Source organism: Elgaria multicarinata, chromosome 11 (assembly GCF_023053635.1).
Source record: "Elgaria multicarinata webbii isolate HBS135686 ecotype San Diego chromosome 11, rElgMul1.1.pri, whole genome shotgun sequence".
Taxonomy (NCBI): domain Eukaryota; kingdom Metazoa; phylum Chordata; class Lepidosauria; order Squamata; family Anguidae; genus Elgaria; species Elgaria multicarinata.
The window spans coordinates 38,230,516-38,251,358 of NC_086181.1; the positions used below are offsets into that span (position 1 = coordinate 38,230,516).

General features: G+C 42.0%; 1 protein-coding gene across 1 annotated transcript; it reads left to right on the forward strand.

Moving 5' to 3' along the window:
* The first annotated feature begins 88 nt into the window (after window positions 1-88).
* LOC134405775 (vomeronasal type-2 receptor 26-like) lies at window positions 89-20,220 on the forward strand. The gene is made up of 10 exons (XM_063137029.1): window positions 89-266; window positions 2,427-2,497; window positions 4,547-4,644; window positions 5,240-5,315; window positions 5,400-5,587; window positions 7,361-7,652; window positions 11,142-12,002; window positions 13,068-13,295; window positions 15,801-15,927; window positions 19,319-20,220. Exons 1-10 carry the CDS (start codon window positions 89-91, stop codon window positions 20,218-20,220), a joined length of 3,021 nt encoding a protein of 1,006 aa, XP_062993099.1.
* The last annotated feature ends 623 nt before the right edge of the window (window positions 20,221-20,843 follow it).

Sequence of the window (20,843 nt, forward strand, 5' to 3'; positions counted from 1 at the left end):
TTGGAAGACGTGTTTCTGGTGCAGCCAGAAATGTGCCCTCCACCCCTCCCCCACTCGGAGCTAGCCACAACTTGCCTTTCTTGGCCTCATGGTGGCAGCCAGTGGCTTCTCCGCACTGCTGCCACCACGCCCGCCACCCCCTCCACTGCCAACTGCTTCTGCAGCTGCAGACGGCCCTGCAACAACAGCCACCCCTGCAGCAGCCCCGTTGCCTCCCCCAGTCCAGCAGCACTGCAACAGCATCAGCAGCCCAGTACAGCCAGCCAGTGAGTATCTAGGCTTGTGGCTCTTGGGCTCTGCTATCTTTCAGAACATCCTTCATACCATGGGCTATTCCAATCTTTGCAAACCTAGGTCTATTTGCTAGTCTTAAACTATAAGCTCCCTCCCTCCTCGCTCATCTTGTCCTCTCCATCTTTCTGTCCTCAAGTTATTTTATGTCAAATTTTCTTTTCATAAGGTGTGAGCCTAAACATCTTAACAAGCAGCTCAGTGCATTGAGCAATTTCCAGGGCAGGAATGTAGCATCAGTGCTTTCAGTTTCCAATCCTATGTTTTCACGAGCCAAACACAAGTTCAGAAAAGTTGCTTTTAAAAATAAAATGAAAGCTCAAACTATCTCACAAAGGTGCAATCCTATCCATGTTTAGACAGAAAACGGTCCTAGAAGCTGGCATGGCTGGCTGATTGTTGCAAGACTTTTGCAATTTAAACAAGCATAGGATTCCAGTTTGAACTTTAATCAAGATCTAAGAGTAACTCCCCAAAGCTGCTTATGGATAGGTATGGCCCCTTGAGCCTTGAGAGAGTGGAAGGGTTTTGCCCTAACTTCTTGTCAGCTACCCAAAACACAAAGAAAAGATTCCACAATTCTTTTTCCCCCTTATGAGTGCCTGGGGAGCTTGTAGAGGGGGGAAAAACAATCTGGTAAGAATATGGTGCCATTTATCACTCTGAATACAAAATGTTATTGCTAGGGTAAGGTGAAGAGGCTTATATATTCTATATTCATTTATCTGGGAGTATTTATTGAAATCAATGGGACATGTTTCTGTCATTTCTTTGGGCAATTTTCGTTGGGATTGGGGGTTCTGTTTTCTGCACATTGGGGCAGTGTAAATTCAGGAGCTATTTGGATAAAAGGAGTGAAATAACATAGAATCATAGAATAGTAGAGTTGGAAGGGGCCTAAAAGCTCATCAAGTTCAATCCCCTGCTCAATGCAGGAATCCAACCTAAGGCTTACCTGACAGATGGTTGTCCAGCTGCCTCTTGAAGACCTCTAGTGTGGGAGAGCCCACAACCTCCATAGGTAACTGGTTCCACTGTCATACTACTTTAACAGTCAGGAAGTTTTTCCTGATGTCCAGCCAGAATCTGGCTTCCTGTAACTTGAGCCCGTTATTCCATGTCTTCTCAATCATCTGGGATGGAGAACAGCTCCTGGTCCTCCTCTGTGTGACAACGTTTTAAGTATTTGAAGAGTGCTATCATGTCTCCCCTCAATCTTCTCTTCTCCAGGCTAAACATGCCCAGTTGTTTCAGTCTCTCTTCATAGGGAGTTGTTTCCAGACCCCTGATCATCCTGATTGCCCTCCTCTAGATCCTTGTCTAGAATTGTGATAATGGGCATCCATTCTGGCCTTGCTAATGACAATGGTCATGTTTACATGGTTAATGAACAAGAGATATAATGACACATTTTTAAATTAGTTTCTCGCTGATAAACCAGAAGTTGAACCAAGCCTTTAGTCCATTTTGTTCCATGGCTAATGTTTGCATGGTAATAGTATTTTGTACTCTTTCGGAAGTATAGCTTCCAAATCACGTGAGGTACTAGTTCCTCTCTATTCGGCCCTGGTTAGGCCCCATCTAGAGTATTATGTCCAGTTCTGGGCTCCACAATACAAGAAGGATGCAGACAAGCTGGAGCGTGTTCAGAGGAGGACAACCAGGATGATCAGGGGTCTGGAAACAAAGCCCTATGAAGAGAGACTGAAAGAACTGGGCATGTTTAACCTGGAGAAGAGAAGATTGAGGGGAGACATGATAGCACTCTTCAAATACTTAAAACGTTGTCACACAGAGGAGGGTCGGGATCTCTTCTCAATCCTCCCAGTGTGCAGGACGTGGAATAACAGGCTCAAGTTACAGGAAGCCAGATTCCAGCTGGACATCAGGAAAAACTTCCTGACTGTTAGAGCAGTACAACAATGGAATCAGTTACCTAGGGAGGTTGTGGGCTCTCCCACACTAGAGTCCTTCAAGAGGCAACTGGACAACCATCTGTCAGGGATGCTTTAGGGTGGATTCCTGCATTGAGCAGGGGGTTGGACTCGATGGCCTTGTAGGCCCCTTCCAACTCTGCTATTCTATGATTCTATGATACTCTTTCTGAATGCTTGGTTGCTTGTTCATTGATCTAGATTTTTTGTATTTGTCAACTGCTTCATTTGTTCAGTGCAGCATTGTTCAGGTTGCAATGCTGAATCTGCGAGTATGAATATGACTATGAGAAAGGTGTGGATTTGCAGTCAGCAAAGATATTTGGGGGAAAGAGAAACTGTATCACGCAGAGTATAGCAAGTTTCAAAGTATAGCAAAAGCTACAAAAGTAGGAATGAGTAAAGTTAGTTTCAGATACATTGAATGTCTCACTTGTTCTTTATTCCAGTGATTTTAACATTATGGTGTTATGTAGAACAGGTTTGCCTTAATTGTGTGCAGTGAAATCACACATGTGACCAAGGCCATGTTTGGGTTGGCACATCCCCTTGGGGCTGGGCATGTTGGTGGGCATGCTTCTTTGGGGGCTGGGCATGTCGGTGGGCACCCCCCTTGCTTTGGCCATGTTGTCCTCCTTTTTGGTTTCCAAAATATGAGCACCTTACATGAACATGCATTGATTCTTTGAGAGAATGGGTTGGTTGGGATGATAGTTGTAATGAGAGGGTTGGAGTGAGTATAGAGAGCAAAGGAGGTGGAAGAAGGAGATGTATGTTGTAGTGATCAGACACGAAGTGAGATGTACAGTGAACTGTGGCTGGTCATTAAGGAAAGCCTTCCTGGAATAACGACGTTTTCAGGAGGTGCAGAAAGGAATACAATGTTGTCACCTGCCTGACCTCCAGAGGCAGGGAGTTCCATAGGAAGAGGCTATCACGCTGAAAGCTCTTCCCCTGGTGGACTCAATCACAGAATTGGTCTATGTGGAAACAGCAAGAGCACGCCCTTGGATGACCTCAGTGACCAGGCAGGTTGGTAGGGGAGAAGGCACTCTCTCAGGTTCCTGGTCTGAAGTTGTTTAGGGCTTTGTACACAAGTACAAGAACCTTAAACTTGGCCTGGTAGCAAATTGGCAGCCAGTGCAGTTCCCTCAGCAGAAGATTTACATGCTGGAAAGGGGCAGCTCCAGAAAACAGCTGAGCTGCAGCATTCTGCACTAGCTCCAGCTTCCAGAGCAGCTTTAAGGGCAGACCCACATAGAGCACATTGCAGTGATCCAATCTTGAGGTTACCAATGCCAGTACCACCTTGGCCAAGCTTTCCCTGTCCAGGAGAGGCCATAGTTGGCGAACCAGCCGAAGCTGGTGAAAGGCATGCCAAGCCACCATACCCTCTTCAGCCTCCAGCAACAGAGATAGGTCTAAGAGTACCCCCAAACTATAAACCTGATCTTTCAGAGGGACAGTTGAACAGTTGGGGGAAATTGATTATTTCTTGACAAAGAAAGAGTTTATTTGGATGTTATAGTACTCCAACATGGGGGCAGGGTGAAAATGTTCCACCTGATGGGGAAACATCTTGCATAACAGTTATCTGTATACTTCTTCTTTTTTTTAGAGCCAAACTACTATTTATGATAATCTTTTAGTATGTAGCTGAGTGTTTGCTTTACTGTAATGTAAAGCAAATAGCCATGGTTAGGACTGGAACCAATGCACAGCTCCCAATACCTTGGGGCTAGATAGAAAAAAACACACCAATTGATACACATATGGCCATGTTGTGGATTGGGACCCCTGGGAGGGGAGGGTTACACTTTTCATATGTACAGTTCTTTGACTAAACCTGGGCAGGGGATCAATTAATGCCAATGATTTTTCTTTCTTTTTTAACTCCTTCCAACACAACAGGACCAGGGGAAGGGTGTGTGATGGTGTGGATGAAGACTTCCAAGAATTCCAAGAATTCCAAGAATTCAGCCACAAACTCAGCAAACAAACAGTGGAGTTTGTCGTCAGCTGTGCTATGAAATAACACAGTTAAGTCTTTAATGTCAGAGTACAAGACGTTTAAACATGAGGCAGAGTCCAGTTCCATTCCAAAAGTCAAAGGCTTATGAGAGGTAGAGAGAGTCCAAGGAAACAGTCCAGAGGTCCTGGGATACGAGCAGGTCACAAATTCCAAGCCAGTCCGAAGTTCAACCAGGATACAGGGTCACCAAGATCCAAAACAGGAACCAAGAGCTTTTGCCAGGATGCTCAGTTAATCTCTGGCAAAGTTCCTTTTGTTTCCCAGCTCTCTAAATACCCCTCCCTGGCAGCTACAGGTGTTTCCTATTGAGCTGGCGTCTAGCAGAAATAGGCAAAGACCTGCACCGGACTTCCTTTTCCACCCTATGCTGCCTAAACAACTGTGCAGGTAAGTTTGTGGCTTCTCCCTCTGTGTCTTCTGAATTGGCCAAACTCCCTGCTGGTTTAATTACCGGCACACTGTTACTTGGCTCTGCCTCCACTTCATTCTCTGAGTTGGCCCCACTCCCAGCTGGCACCAGTCCAGCAGCCGTGACACTAGCCTCCGTCTGCACCAGTTCTGCTTCCTCCTCCTCTGAGTCCATCCCTAGAAACTCTTCAGAGAGCCTAACACAAGGTTCCGTATGCTTATACAAGAATAAAGAAAAAGCTAACCCACAATGTGATGAGCATAATAATGAATTTGGCTCTTAGAGGTATAGTATAGTATAGTTTAGCTGAGATGTGCATCATCATATTATTATTATTAATTGCCATATTGCAGAAAACTTACAATACCGAACATGTGAGTATCTACCCTGTCATTATCAAAATAATCATAATTACATCTAGTAATTCTCAACTTCCCCAGGTAGTTGTAGAGGCTATAACCAAAGCTATGAACAAAGAGTGACACATTTTATTAATATCCCCGATGCTGCTCTGAGCTTCGTCTACAGTCAAACAGGACTCTGTCGCTCTGGTCTTTCCTTCTAAATTCCTAGGAGTTCTGACTTTGGCTCTGCTGAATGTGTGGCCATTCCAATGAACATTGTGACACAGGGACAGTTGAAAACCAATGTAGGAAGAGACAAATAGTTGTCTACAATGATGGTCTTTGTTTTGTTTTGTTTTTTCAAAATGCTCCTTTTTGTGTTCTTGGAGCTGCTGCCCCAGGTGATATCCAAGCGTCGAAGCATCCATTGTTCCATCGGACACCCTGTTCCTATTCTTCACCAATATTATCAGTCAGGGGACCTCATCATTGCGGGCATTATGTCTCAGCTCTTTATATTTTCAAATGCCATAACCTTTGAAAAACACCCTTCTTTGGAGCTTTCTGACGATCATATGTAAGCAATTTGGTATTTCTACCATAGCATACAACTGTAATGAATATATATCCACATGTGCATGGCTACGACTACCAGTAATACTACTACAACTACCCATCCATATTTAAGAATTTCCTGGCTATACAGCAATTCTATTGTATCACAGCTTTTCCCATTATATTTAATAGGAAGAGTGGCAGGTGCTTTATCATTCCCTTGCATCAGGTTATTTTCAATACCACCTTTAGCACTCATTAAAGGAGGCTCTATATTTATTTATGTATTATTGTATTTATATCCTGCCTTTGTTCCTCCAATGAACTCAAGGCGGCATACATAGTCCTCCTCCTCCTCTCCATTTTATCCTCACAACAACAACTCTGTGAGGTAGGTTGGGCCGAGAGCCTGTGACATGCCAAAAGTCACGCAGTGGGTTTCCATGGCTGACTGGGAATCTTCTGACCCTCAGTCCAACACCTTAGCCACTACATCACTCTGGCACTTGTCCTGAGATTGCAGGCACACTTTATATGCAAGCTTTGCTCCCCATATTGCTGCAATTATTCATTATCTGTTCTTGCGAATGTTTCTGCAACACGTCTGAAAATAGCTGATTTGCTGAGTATATTCCCTTAAGAATCTTACATCTTCTATTGTAATCTAACCCCTGCCTCAGTAATACAATGTTTCTATTAGAATAATAAATCATAAGTATGATCAACAATAAGTATGACCAAATCTCCATTAAATACTTATCTGCAATAAGGGTGACGTTCTGAAGGAACTGGTCAAGTTTGATAACTCCAGTGAAAAAAAAATATTTTGCATAAACTTGCCATCTCTGTTAAGGTCATGCATATTTGACCGGACAGGAAACACTTAACATTTTATTTATGCAATATTTTCCATTTTTATTTGATACAGTATTTTTTTCTATAGGCTTCAGAAAGTAATTTGGTCGAACAACCACAACTGGATTTAACTTGTGCCTATTTACAAACAGAATTTCTTGTTACTAAATTTTATTTATTTTATTTATTTATTTATTTTTATACCGCCCAATAGCCAAAGCTCTCTGGGTGGTTCACAATTTCTCTATTGTGTGGACATTGGGTAAGAATTAAACAAACAGATGAATCTTCTGTTGGTCCTTTAGGCTTGCAATTTTGTGCAAATTGTAGTGTATATGGATTTGAATTTGCACAAATCATAATTTCAGTAAATATCCCTATCAGCAATTTTGTGCAAAATCACAGCTTGCGGATAAAAAAAAATATGGCCATTCAATGGGTGACTGCAGACCATTTGGTGGCTCCCTCCATCTGCCTGGTGGGGTCATGCAACCAGAAGGAGTCTGGTGGGCAGGGCATGACCACTGGGCATGGGTGGGAGTTGTACATCCCTAATAATGTAAGCAACAAACAGGCATGGGTCAACTCACAGGAGGAATCCTTGAGCAATGTAGTAAGGTTTGAATGATTCATGATGCAACTCAGGACCAGAACAACTTGGGCATTTTTTCATGATCCCAGGCATTGTGTCCTGCCCATCTTCCTCTCAGCATGAAAGGCCATGGGAAAGTGTGGGTGCAGAGAGGATAACTTGAAAACAAACCAACTTGTGGCACTGCAAAATATTATTACTGCTCATGAGGCAGATCATGAGCCTTAGCTTCCAATTTCCTGGCTTTTGGAAGATTGAGCCAAGATTAGACCCTATGTATGAATGAACTGAAGTGAATAGCATGATGTGAAGAAGATGCACTATTGCACTACGTTACTTTCTTTGCAGGCTAATGACGCAGCTCTACCAGCACATCGTGGCCTTGGCATTTGCTATTAAGGACATCAATGAAAATCCCCAGATCTTACCCAATGTCAGCCTGGGCTTCCACATCTATAATGGTTATTTTAGTGCAAGCTGGACCTATCTTGCCTCATTGGAACTTCTCTCCAGACGAGGCAGATTCATCCCGAACTACAAGTGTGATGTTGAGAATATCCCAGTAGCAGTCATTGGGGGACCAAACTATGAATTCTGTTTCCACATGGCAACTGTTCTGTCTATGTACAAGATGCCACAGGTAAGATGTGTTTGTGGAGGATTAAGCCAAAGGCAGACATGCACAGTGGCAGAGGAAAGAATGAAGCAGAGAGAAGAAGATATAGATAGGAGGAAAAAGAAAGAACACTTGAATTGTAGAGGAAAGAAAGAGTATAAAATAGGGATACAGACTATTTTTGGTAGCTGGAGGTGTTTATTCCTGGCTGTACATGTTATTTATCCTATTATTCACTTACTCCTTACTCCTCCTCTAACTTCTCCTTCTACTACTTCTACTGTTGTTTTGTGGTGTGTGTATGTGTATGTGTGTGTGTTTCCTATTGAGTTATGTGTAATTAAATTTGTAATAATTAGTTAGGTGTAATGAAACTTTTGTGAACTTTTCCTTCCTTGGAGTTATCCAGCACACATCTAATACAATTACTCAAGGCCCAAAGATCTTTTAGGTTACCGTATTTCTTAGATTCTAAGAAGCCATACAGACTATTTTTGGTAGCTGGAGGTGTTTATTCCTGGCTGTACATTTTATTTATCCTATAACTCACTCCTTACTCCTCTTCTAACTCCTCCTTCTACTACTTACTGTTGTTTTGTGGTGTGTGTGTGTGTGTGTGTGTGTGTGTTTCCTATTGAGTTTTGTGTAATTAAATTAGTAATAATTAGTTTGGTGTAATGAAACCTTTGTGAACTTTTCCTTCCTTGGAATTATCCAGCACACATCTAATACAATTACTCAAGGCCCAAAGCTGTTTTAGGCTACCGTATTTCTTCAATTCTAAGATGCCATCGATTGTAAGACGCACACTAATTTCAGTACCACCAACAGAAAAAAAGCTTTGATTCTAAGAAATAATAAACGCACCCGCAATTCTAAGATGCACCCCATTTTTAGAGATGTTTATATAGAAGGGGGGGAAGTGTGTCTTATGATTGAAGAAATATGGTAGTTTAGTGTACTCCACAAGAGGAAGTAAGTCTCTCTCTGTTCAATGGGGTTTACTCAAACGTAAGCATGTATGGGGTTTTAATATGAATTGGAAGTAAATGCAGTTGACAGCAGTGCAATTTACTCTTGAGTAAGGGAACAAGCAGATCTCTATTTTATGAACTTGGAGATGCACAGCTTCGCATGATAAAAGGAAAGGAAAATCGTTCCTTTGCACTGGTAGACTACGAGGAAAAGGATTTAATGGAGGAATTCAAGAAATCCTAAAAAATCAAGAGATTAACCAAGCTGATTCAAACTTGGCATGGCAAAGGCCCTCCTTAGGAGATATCACTATGCCAATCTTGACCTCTTTAACTTTAAAAATACACAGATGTAGCATTTTGGTTAACTTGGAGCAAAGGAGGGGACCTGGCCAACTTTACAAAAGAAATTAGTTAAAATGATTGTTCATCTGCCCACCCTTTGAAATGAGCAATACAAATCTTCACTCCTCCCATCCTGTAAACCTTTCCCAAGCCAAGGGGCAGCAACAGTTTCAATCCATGCGCTGCCTCCTGCTTCCTACAAATGGCCTCCTTTCTCTAGAGTTTGTTTAATATCATCTTAGGGGAAGTGTAGTGTGTTGGTTTTCCATAACTGCACACTTTCAGGCTGCTGTACCATTGTAACTGGCAGAAATATTTTTTTTTTAAAAAAATAAAAATTTAACTGTGGGGGAAAGGAGAACAAAGGGGGCAGAGTGGGAGATTTTGCTGGCATAGTAGCACTCCAGGTAAAAACATACAGGAGATGAAAGAGCGCAACAACGCACAGATGTGAAAGTGCCCAGCGCTTTATTCGCTAAGGAAAAGGAGCGAGAAACCATGGATGAGAACTGGATAAAAAATGTAGGTGTGATGGAGCTCTTGGTCTAACAGTTAACCCTTATCCCCCTATTGGAGCTGCAGACCTCTCAATGGAAGGTCTGAGGCATCACCTGTCACCAAAACTTGGAGACAGGTGAGGGCCAGGATCTCTTCTTGATCTTCCCAGAGTGCATGACAAGGAATAATGGGCTCAAGTTACAGGAAGCCAGATTCTGGCCAGACATCTGGAAAAACTTCCTGACTGTTGGACCAGTACAATAATAGAACCAGTTACCTAGGGAGGTTGTGGGCTCTCCCACACTAGAGGCATTCAAGAGGCAGCTGGACAGCCATCTGTCGGGTTTACTTTCGGGAGGATTCCTGCATTGAGAGGGGTGTTGGACTCGATGCCCTTATAGGCCCCTTCCAACTCTATTATTCTATGATTCTATGAAAACATTGCCACAGAATGATCACCATCCCTGTTTCCTCTAACCATCCCCAACCCTACAAGCCTGCAAACAAATGGGACAAAATAAACCTAATGCCAAAACAATGCACTCTCTCCCCACCTACAGTGTGAAGTAGGCAAAAAGACACATAAGCCTCATCTACAGCAGGCAGGATATTGCACTATGAAAGCAGAATGAAACTGGTATATAAAAGGCAGGAGCCACACTACTGCTTTATAGCCATACTGAAGTGCAATGGCAATTGTTGGGGTCCATTGACATATACTATATAACGCTTTCGTACTGGCATATCCTGCTTGGTGTGGCTCCCACCTTTTATATACCACTTTCATAGTGAAATATCCTGCCTGGTGTAGATGAGGCCACAGCCACTGCCAATCAAACTATGAGCCAAAAAACAACAACATACTGGGCCTCCAATATGATGTCCAAGGCCTTTTGCTAGACCTACCTTCAAAAGCATGATGAAGGAGGGGAGAGCCCGTGATGCAACTATCGTGGGCTGTTGCGCTAGTCTGTACATCAGGCACGATGAGTTTACGAAGAGAGCCATCGCGCCTGCCATTTTTTAATTGTTTAAAGGGAGGATGAGCAGGAACGCTCATGCACCCAGGTAAGTGCTTTTTTTTATGAGTAAAATCAGTTCCCCCACTCCTTCCACCCTGTCCTCGATGGGTACAGCGCTCCTGGGTAGTGCTGCGCCCCGTGTGCGGCTTCTCCCGGCTACGTGTGAGTAATTGGCAGAGCTGGGAAAAGCCGCGGCACGGGCTACACGCTCACGGCCTGAGACCATGGGAAAAATTGGGCTTAAAGGGGTAGGCTATATCCCGGGGCCAGGGAGGGTTGATCCCTCCCTGAGTCCAGGATCCCCTGTGCGTCATCTGGACTCACAGGGGCAATCCCAGGTATCAGCCCAGGATATAGCCTGGTCTAGCAAAGGCCCAAGTGAACCCACACTGCATGCAGGGAGGGAGGGAGGGAGGTATCCACAATGAGAAGAGGCTGAAGCAGCTGATAATGTGTCAGCCACCCCATCCCTCAGCCAGTGGCATGTTCTTATCGCCCAAGAGCTAGACATGGAGGAAAGGCATTTACATTAACAGTAATTAAGAAAACATTCATTCATCCTGGTCAATATACTATCTCAATAAAACATGAAGTAGGGATTGATATCAGTTGTCTTCCATCTCTCTCTCTCTCTCTCTCTCTCTCTCTCCCTCTCTCCTTAATAATTTCTTCAGCTCACCTATGGCTCTGCTCCTATAAGGAATGACAATATCCAAACAGAGTTCTTGCACTGGATGTTCCCAGATGAAGCTCATCAGTATAATGGGATTCTCCAGTTACTGCTGCATTTCAGGTGGACGTGGATAGGGTTATTTACTCAGCATGACGATAATTTAGGGGGATTTGTTCAGAATGCTCTCCCAGCATTTGCCCAGAGTGGAATTTGCTTTGCTTTTATAGAAAGATTCCTCAAACTAAGTGTTTCCAATGACTTTGATGCTGTGGTGGAGGAAGGCTTTCAGAAAAGCATCATTATCATGACAAGCTCGGCCAACGTTGTGGTTGTGTATGGGGAAGTTCATAGCATTATGGTACTGAGAATGCTATCCCAGGTCGCAGAAATGGAGGATATATCAATGACAATGAAAGCAAAAGTCTGGGTTATGATAGCCCAGGTGGATTTCACATCATTTTCCTTTCAAAGGAGTTGGGACATAAATTTCATCCATGGCGCTCTATCCTTTGCAATTCACTCCAAGGATCTTCTAGGGTTCCAGGAATTCCTTCAGATGAGAAACCCAAACATTGAAAAAGAAGATGGTTTTATCAAGGTTTTCTGGGAAAAGGCATTCAACTGTTCCTTTCCTGATAGTTCTTTAGATATTGAAGCTGAGAGATTCTGCACTGGGGAGGAAAAGCTGGAGACTCTCCCTGGATCTCTTTTTGAAATGAACATGACTAGCCACAGTTACAGCATCTACAATGCCATCAGTGCTGTGGCACATGCATCACATGTCATGCATTCATCAAAACTCAAATACAGAGCAAGAGCAGGTGGCATCAGCTGGAACCTTTTGGACCAACAGCCATGGCAGGTAATATGTCTACATCTGATTGATGCAGAAGAGTTCACCATATTGATGGGTGGAACAACCGGTCCATGCCCTTGTAACTATGGGCATGTCTACACTTGGAGGAGGAGAGGGGGAGGATCTCATGATATGCTGATTGCGAGATCCTCCCCCTCAGTACACATGGGCCATGTGACATCCCAGACATCGTGCTCATTGCGGCGGCCATTTTTTCCCAACAGCAGCTGAAGCACATGAGCACTCCAGCAAAAATTTCAAAGGTAAAAATATTTTTCAAAACCAACCCTGCTCCCCTCCCCACCCCTGATGGGCATGGAGCATGTAAAGAGTTCTATGACCCATGCCCAGTTCCTGGCTCCTTACATTTACTCATGATGAGACAGGATGAAACTGGGACAGCCACCCACACTTCCTGCGGTCTTGGGACAATCCCAATTCCACAGGAAAAATTGGGCTAAAAGCCATCCCGGTTCCTGCGCATCATGTGGATCCACAGGGATGTTCCCAGGGCCATCCTCGGGATAAGGCAATGTTTAGACATGCCCTATGATTGTGCCACTGAAACAGGTCTTTGCACAAAGAAGTTGTGTTTTACTTCATACAAAAGAACTCCCAACGGTTTATAGAAATACTATAGGAACTGAAATTAAATAAGCATTACTAATTATAAAATAACAAGACACTGCATGTTTTCTATAGTTTGCAGAGGACACAGAATGTTTATCAGTTGGAGAACAGTGATGAAAGAGGGGAGAAGGGAATCAGCTCTCTCCCTCTAACACTATAGGACCGGGACTTTAAGATTAGCGGGGCTTCATGCCATGAGTTTAAAAAAATCAACATCCCTTCCAACATCCCCTCAAAAATATCATCATAGTTGGATTTAGATACTACTGAGGGATATGTGTCCTCTTATTTGTGTGGAAAAGTTGAAGATATTGTTATATCCCAACGTCTTTCAAATTGCATTTAAAATGCCAAGGACAATGATTTATAAGTATACCATTGTAATATCTTCAAATTGGAGTTTAATTTCTGGAAATTGCCTTTTTTCCTATGCCAATTTAGATCCACCACTTTCTGAGAAGCATCTCATTCAACAATAGTGCTGGTGAAGAGGTTTCCTTTGACCAAAATGGGGAATTAGTAACCGGGTTTGATATTAACAATTGGGTCACATTCCCAAATAAAACCTTTCGTCGAGTGAAAGTTGGAATGGTGAACCCACAGGCTCCCCCAGAGAAGAGGTTCACCATTCATGAGGATGGCATTACTTGGCCCAGCAGGTTCAACCAGGTAAGGTCTATTTCACAATGGACTTTTCTAAAGAGAAAATCCTGCAACTCTACCACAGCTTTCTGGCTTCCATTTCCATCCCACAATCACAATGTCCTCACCTTACACTTCCCTTCCCTCTCATTTCCCTCCCCCCCTTGAAATTGAAGCTCTATATTTTTCATTTATACAGCTGCAAAATGGCACTGTCTCCTGTCTCTTTAACAGTGTGATGTCCTCTTTTCACAGTGAAATGGAACAGGGGTATTATTATTATTATTATTATTATTATTATTATTATTATTATTATTGTTGTTGTTGTTGTTGTTGTTGTTGTTGTTATTATTTAGTACTTACATTCCATTATCTATTATCATGCAGATAAAATGACTGGGGCATTGGAGGATTGCAACCTTATGAAACTGACCAGTCATGAGACTGCTCTAAACAGCCCATTTAGAGGAGCTCCCAATGAATCTTTTGACCCACACCTTTATTGAAGCTTTTCCTTCGGGATTCTTTGCCATAATAACATCAGCTCCTTTTCACATTATTATTATTATTATTATTATTATTATTATTATTATTATTATTAATTTATATAGCACCATCAATGTACATGGTGCTGTACAGAGTAAAACAGTAAATAGCAAGACCCTGCCGCATAGGCTTACAATCTAATAAAATCATAATAAAACAATAAGGAGGGGAAGAGAAAGCAAACAGGCACAGGGTAGGGTAAACAGGCACTGGGTAGGGTAAAACTAACAGTATAGAGTCCAAACAACATCAGGTTTTAAAAGCTTTAGGAAAAAGAAAAGTTTTTAGCTGAGCTTTAAAAGCTGTGAGTGAACTTGTGGATCTCAGATGTTCTGGAAGAGCGTTCCAGGCGTAAGGGGCAGCAGAAGAAAATGGACGGAGCCGAGCAAGGGAAGTAGAGGCCCTTGGGCAGGCGAGAAACAAGGCATCGTGGTTTTTTCCTCTCCCTGTGTATATGTTCTATTACACAACCACTAGCAGTTGTTATGGTATAGCAGAATGGTGCAAATGCATGAGGCTTCTATATTACCCAAGAATATTGCCCAAGAATGGTAAATTAGATACAGGGTGGTAGTTATCTGACATCATTGGATCCAAATTTGTTTTTGCTTTTTTTCAACAAGGGCCTCACCACAGCTTCAAAGCTGTGAGGACCACACCAGACCTCAAGGTGGCATTGATTACCCCATTGGTCCAGGTATCCAGCCCAGCTCTGGCAGATTTCAAAAGCCAGGATGGACAAGGATCTATTTATTTATTTATTTTATTTATTTATTACATTTTTATACTGCCCAATAGCCGAAGCTCTCTGGGCGGTTCACAAAAATTAAAACCATCATAAAACAACCAACAGGTTAAAAACACAAATACGAAATACAGTATAAAAAGCACAACCAGGATAAAACCACGCAGCAAAATTGATATAAGGTTAAAATACAGAGTTAAAACAGTATAATTTAAATTTAAGTTAAAATTAAGTGTTAAAATACTGAGTGAATAAAAAGGTCTTCAGCTGGCGACTAAAGCAGTACAGTGTAGGCACCAGGCGGACCTCTCTGGGGAGCTCATTCCACAACCGGGGTGCCACAGCGGAGAAGGCCCTCCTCCTAGTAGCCACCTGCCTCACTTCCTTTGGATCTAAAGGGCAAGTAGTAGGGTTCAGCCCCTCAAGGAGTTTAGCCACATCCTCAGGTTGCACAAGCTGAAAGGTATCCATAACATGACTAGATGGTGCCCTAGCCATTCATATCAGACTCTGGCATCTGTCAGCATGAATATGAGTGAATTATCTGAAAAGTGTCCTGCGATTTGTTCACTGCAGGCCTCTGAGGGTTCAGGTTGTTGTGTTTCAAGACCTACACCTAGGAGGCCTTGAACCACATGAAAGAGCTCTGCTGGATAACACGGAGCAGATGCAATGCTGGTGGAGAAGTAGCATTCCTTTGCTGCCATCACCACCACACAGTAAGGTAGCAAATGGATTCTTATCTGTCTTAGGTCATATTCATTCTGAGACTTCTACCATTTGTACTTTAATCATTGACAGAATACCAAGGAGCTGACACAATACAAAGTTACTAGAGTAATAGCAAATGTTCTAATAGATGCTGCTGCTGATTTAATTACCCGCCTCTCCCTTTGGATCAAGGTGGGGAACAACGTTAGTTCAACAATACAAAATAAATCAAATACATGAAATTAATTAAAAGTGCATATAAAACAAATACAATATCAAAAGAACATTCAAGACATTTTAAAATTCTTGTTTTAAAATTCATCTGGGAAGGCCTGCCAGAATTCAACTGCCTAGTATTGGCAGAATGTCACATAATGAGTTCTCTCTGAAAGCAAAGCCATTGTACCATACTAATATCAATTATTTTGTATATGTCAATTTACAGTAGGACCAGTGAGATGCCAACATTTAAAATATTCTCTCTCTCTCTCTCTCTCTCTCTCTCTCTCTCTCTTTTAATGTATGGGCAGACACAACCTCTTTCTCAGTGTAATGAGAATTGCCGTTTAGGTTATAGTAAGATAAAGACCGAAGGGAAGCCATTTTGCTGTTATGATTGCCATCTATGTCCAGAAGGGAAGATTTCAAACCAGAAGGGTAGGATATATGTCATACAATGTTTATAAGAGGATAATGTCTAATATTACAACTGAAATAAAAGTGTTCTTTATTATACTATGTAATGTCATGATGGGTTGTAGCAGCAGGAGAAGACTGAAGACATCATCATCAGTAGTGTGTGGGTATGACCTTCCCTTTTATGGTTTCCTGTAGAAAGAATGAACTGAGAAGTAAAAGAGGGATTTCAGAGAACAAGTTTAGATGATTGCAGTGAAGGAAGGATCCATTGTGGGTTCTGTGCATGTGACCATCATTTTTTATTATTCCCTGCAGTTATTATAATATAGTATAATATAACCCTATTATTAATATTTTATTATTTTATTATTCCCTGCACTGCAGTGTGGGTTGTCAGAACCCAGTGTATGGCAAAGAAGTTTAGGTGGTCATACACATCCTACATACACATCCTACAATTATACTACATAATGTCATGATGGGTTGTAGCAGCAGGAGAAGACTGAAGACATCATCATCAGTAGTGTGTGGGTATGACCTTCCCTTTTATGGTTTCCTGTAGAAAGAATGAACTGAGAAGTAAAAGAGGGATTTCAGAGAACAAGTTTAGATGATTGCAGTGAAGGAAGGATCCATTGTGGGTTCTGTGCATGTGACCATCATTTTTTATTATTCCCTGCAGTTATTATAATATAGTATAATATAACCCTATTATTAATATTTTATTATTTTATTATTCCCTGCACTGCAGTGTGGGTTGTCAGAACCCAGTGTATGGCAAAGAAGTTTAGGTGGTCATACACATCCTACATACACATCCTACAATTATACTACATAATGTCATGATGGGTTGTAGCAGCAGGGGGAGATTGAAGACATCGTCATTGGTAGTGTGGGGGTATGACCTTCCCTTCTTTGGTTTCCTGTAGAAAGAATGAACTGAGAAGGAAAAGAGAGATTTTAGAGAACAAGTTCAGGTATTTGGCATCAAGACCAGTCCAGTATGGGGGCAGAAAGTTGGCTATGTCCAGGGTGGTGGAAAGGGGTTCACATTAATGTTCAACACCATGCCATCCACCACCAGTGCTCCTGGCATGCAGGCCATGAAAGGAATCAGTCAGCAAATGGGCTGGCCAGTGACAGGATCCATGTCCTACGCTGTTGCCAAACCTATTAAAGTGAGTCAATAAAGTTGTGGTCAATTTATTTCCTCAGCTATGCCTGTGTGTTTAATTTGTTCTCTTCCCTTTGCCAACCATACCCAAGCAAAACAAAAATCCTCCAACTTTGAAAACAGCAAGCTATTGAAAACTGAGCCGAAAGATCTGTGGCAGAATTTAATAACAGCATCTAAAATGAATGACTCAGCTGCTTTTTGGAGGATAATTGCTGGCGGCATGTATAATTATTCAGTTAAACTAAATGCCTGTATTTCTCCCAATGTATGGGAGACATATTTTAAGAGTATCTATGCAGAGAATAACGGAAATCCCCAGGGTTTGCGGGGAAGTCTGGAAGATATGGAGGATTGGCCAATGGTATCTACCCGTGAAATTACTAATTTGATACACCAACCAAAATCAGGCAAGGCCCCAGGTCCTGATAATATTCCTGCTGATCTATTAAAGGCCAACCTTGATTGGTGGGCGCCTGTCTTAGCATCTCTATTTACTTGGATAGATCATTCGGCTTGTATTCCAGATGATTGGGGATTAGCTATCATCATCCCAATTTATAAGAAGGGACATAGATCAGACCCAGCCAACTACTTAGCAACTACTTAGTAGACCAATCAGTCTACTTAGCATTATTAGCAAAATTTATGCTCGCCACCTTCTTGATAAATTATTGGATTGCCTCCAGCTAGAAAATATAATTGAAGAAGAACAGGCTGGATTTAGAATGGGAAGATCAACAACGGATCAAGGAATTGTTCTTCAACATCTAATAGATAAATATGCTTCTCCCAAAGCTGGTGCTCTTTTCTCTGCTTTTATTGACTTAAAGTCAGCATTTGACCTTGACCCTAGAGATAAGTTATGGGCAAAATTTGAGAACACCAATATTGATAGACGATTACTATTGCTCATACGTCATCTGCATGAAAACACCAGGCTTCGGGTTAATTGCAATAAGGAAGGGGTTTTATCAAGACCAGTGTCCACAGTGTCAAACAGGGATGTACTTTGGGCCCCACTTTGTTTAATTTCTATATTAATTCAATCGTGAAGAGATGATCAAACTCTGACTTTCATCCCCCCAAGTTGAACAATCACCCTCTCTCAATACTCTTATATGCTGATGATGCTGTGTTGCTGTCCCTAACTAGTATTGGGATGAGACGTATATTGAGGGCTCTGCATTTATATTGCACTGAGGAGCAATTAACAATTAACTACTCTAAGACCAAAGTGGTGGTCTTTAGTCATGGGAAAATTAAACATAAATGGACGATTAATGAAAATCCTATTGAACAGGTTACTGGTTATAAGTATCTGGGAATAATGTTCCAAGCCTCTGGATCATGGTCCATCCATATAAACTATGTGGTGGCTAATGCAAGGAGGCCAACTGCTGCCCTGATGAGATTTTTTCTCAGTAAAGGTGAGCAACATATTCCCTCTGTTATTCAGGTGTTTGTGGCCAAAATTATTGCCCAAATGTTATATGGATCTCAATTGTATGCTTATTATAATCTTCGACATCTGGAAATTGTTCAGACCAAATTCTTGAGAGCAATATTTTTAATACCTCACTGTGTCTCCAATGCAGCACTGCGGTTAGAAGCTGGGATAGTCCCTATTGAAGCCCGCGCTAGATTTTATATGATAAAATTTTGGCTAAAACTGATATTTGTACCAGTAGGGCTGGCCCCTCTGACGTTGCTGGATCCCTTTCAATCGAAATGGAAAAAGCATTTGGGTAAAGAATTATCTTTATTAGGATTTTTCCCCAATGCTTTAATAGCCTTAGGATATTCAAATGCCAAGCCAGCAGTTAAACAAAGAATTTGGGATACTGTACTGCAAGAGCATGTAAGTTCGCTATCTCAATGCAGCCCCTTAAGGGACAAGATCTTTGTACACAGTGCCTATTTGGCAAAAATGACTCTACCTAAATATAGAAGGGCCTTTACATTAGCGAGATTTGATGTTTTGCCCTCTAAGCTCTTGGATGGAAGATTCCAGGGAATTCCAGTCCAAGATCGACTTTGTCCCTGCAATAATGGGGAAGTAGAAACAGTGGGCCATGTACTTCTACACTGGTTGCTTCCTTGCTGGAATCATGCACACTGTGTCACAATCATAGCATCCAACTTGGAAGGCTTTTGCGTTGTTCTATTTTGCGTGTAGAAAACACAATAGAGAAAGCATCCACGTACACGTTTGTATCGTTGTTCTTTTTTCAGATATGGTTGACTGTTTCCAATGCCCTGGAGATCAGTATCCAAACACTAACAAGGACAGTTGTGTTCCAAAAGCAATAATCTTTTTGTCTTACGGCGAACCTTTGGGGATCACTTTAACCACTTTTGCTCTCTCCATTTTGTTCGTCACATCTCTGGTGCTGGGAATCTTCATGAAGCACAAGGAGACTCCCATAGTCAAAGCCAACAACCGGAACCTCAGCTACACTCTGCTCATCTCCCTCCTGCTCTCCTGCCTTTGTGTCTTCTTGTTCATGGGACAACCGGAAAAGCTGCCATGCCTCCTTCGGCAAACTGCTTTCGGCATGATCTTCTCAGTGGCCGTGTCTTGCATATTGGCCAAAACCACCATTGTGGTTCTAGCTTTCATGGCCACCAAACCTGGCTCCAAGATGAGGAAATGGGTGGGAAAACAATTGGCTAGCTACATTGTTCTTTTATGCTCTCTTATTCAAGCCACGATTTGTAGTGTGTGGCTGGCACTTTTCCCTCCATTTCCAGATTTTGACATGTACTCCATCACAAAAGAAATTGTACTGGAATGTAATGAAGGTTCAACAGTCATGTTTTATTTTGTTCTGGCTTTTATGGGTTTCCTGGCCATTGTCAGCTTCAGTGTCGCTTTCCTAGCCAGGAAATTACCAGACAGTTTTAATGAAGCCAAATTCATCACCTTCAGCATGTTGGTCTTCTGCAGCATGTGGCTTTCCTTTGTTCCAACCTACCTGAGCACAACAGGGAAGCACATGGTGGCTGTGGAGATCTTTGCTATCCTGGCTTCCAGTGCTGGTTTACTTGGTTGTATCTTCTTCCCAAAATGTTATGTCATTTTGCTGAAGCCAGAATTGAACAACCGAGGACAGCTAATAACCAGAAATAATTAAAGAATAGATAATTATATAGGTATTTAGCTATATGTGAATAGGGATAATGGTTTCCAAGTAGGGATTCTCTGAGATGGTTGGGGAATGGGAAATGGGATGCTTTAGAGGCCAAGTTCCCTCTTAACAGGAAGCCATGATTTTTGGAAATGTTCAGGATGACAGTGAAGGGAGAAAGGCTGGTGAGGAGTGGTTGCACAACTTAAGCAGCAGCATCTCCTTCCCAGGAGGGAACTCCAAAGCCAATCAGTGATTTGATGAGGTGGGGCACAGAGGCGGACCAAGCAGAGTGAGATCTCTCCATTGTTCTCATTCCAGTTTGATCAGAGACTCCTATGGTTGCAGGATATAATAATAATAATAATAATAATAATAATAATAATAATAATAATAATAATAATAATAATAATAATTCTTTCCCATCTCTCTGATTGGAACAAGGCAGGGCAAGCATAAAATACGTAAAATACTTATTAAAAACATAATATACACTGTTAAAAACATCCTAAAAACATCCTAAAAACATCCTAAGAGCATCCTAAATGCATCCTAAAAGTTTATGACTTTCCCACCAACCCACTCCTTTTAGTAAGTTATTTTGCAGTGCCGGAAGTAGTCACCAGTAA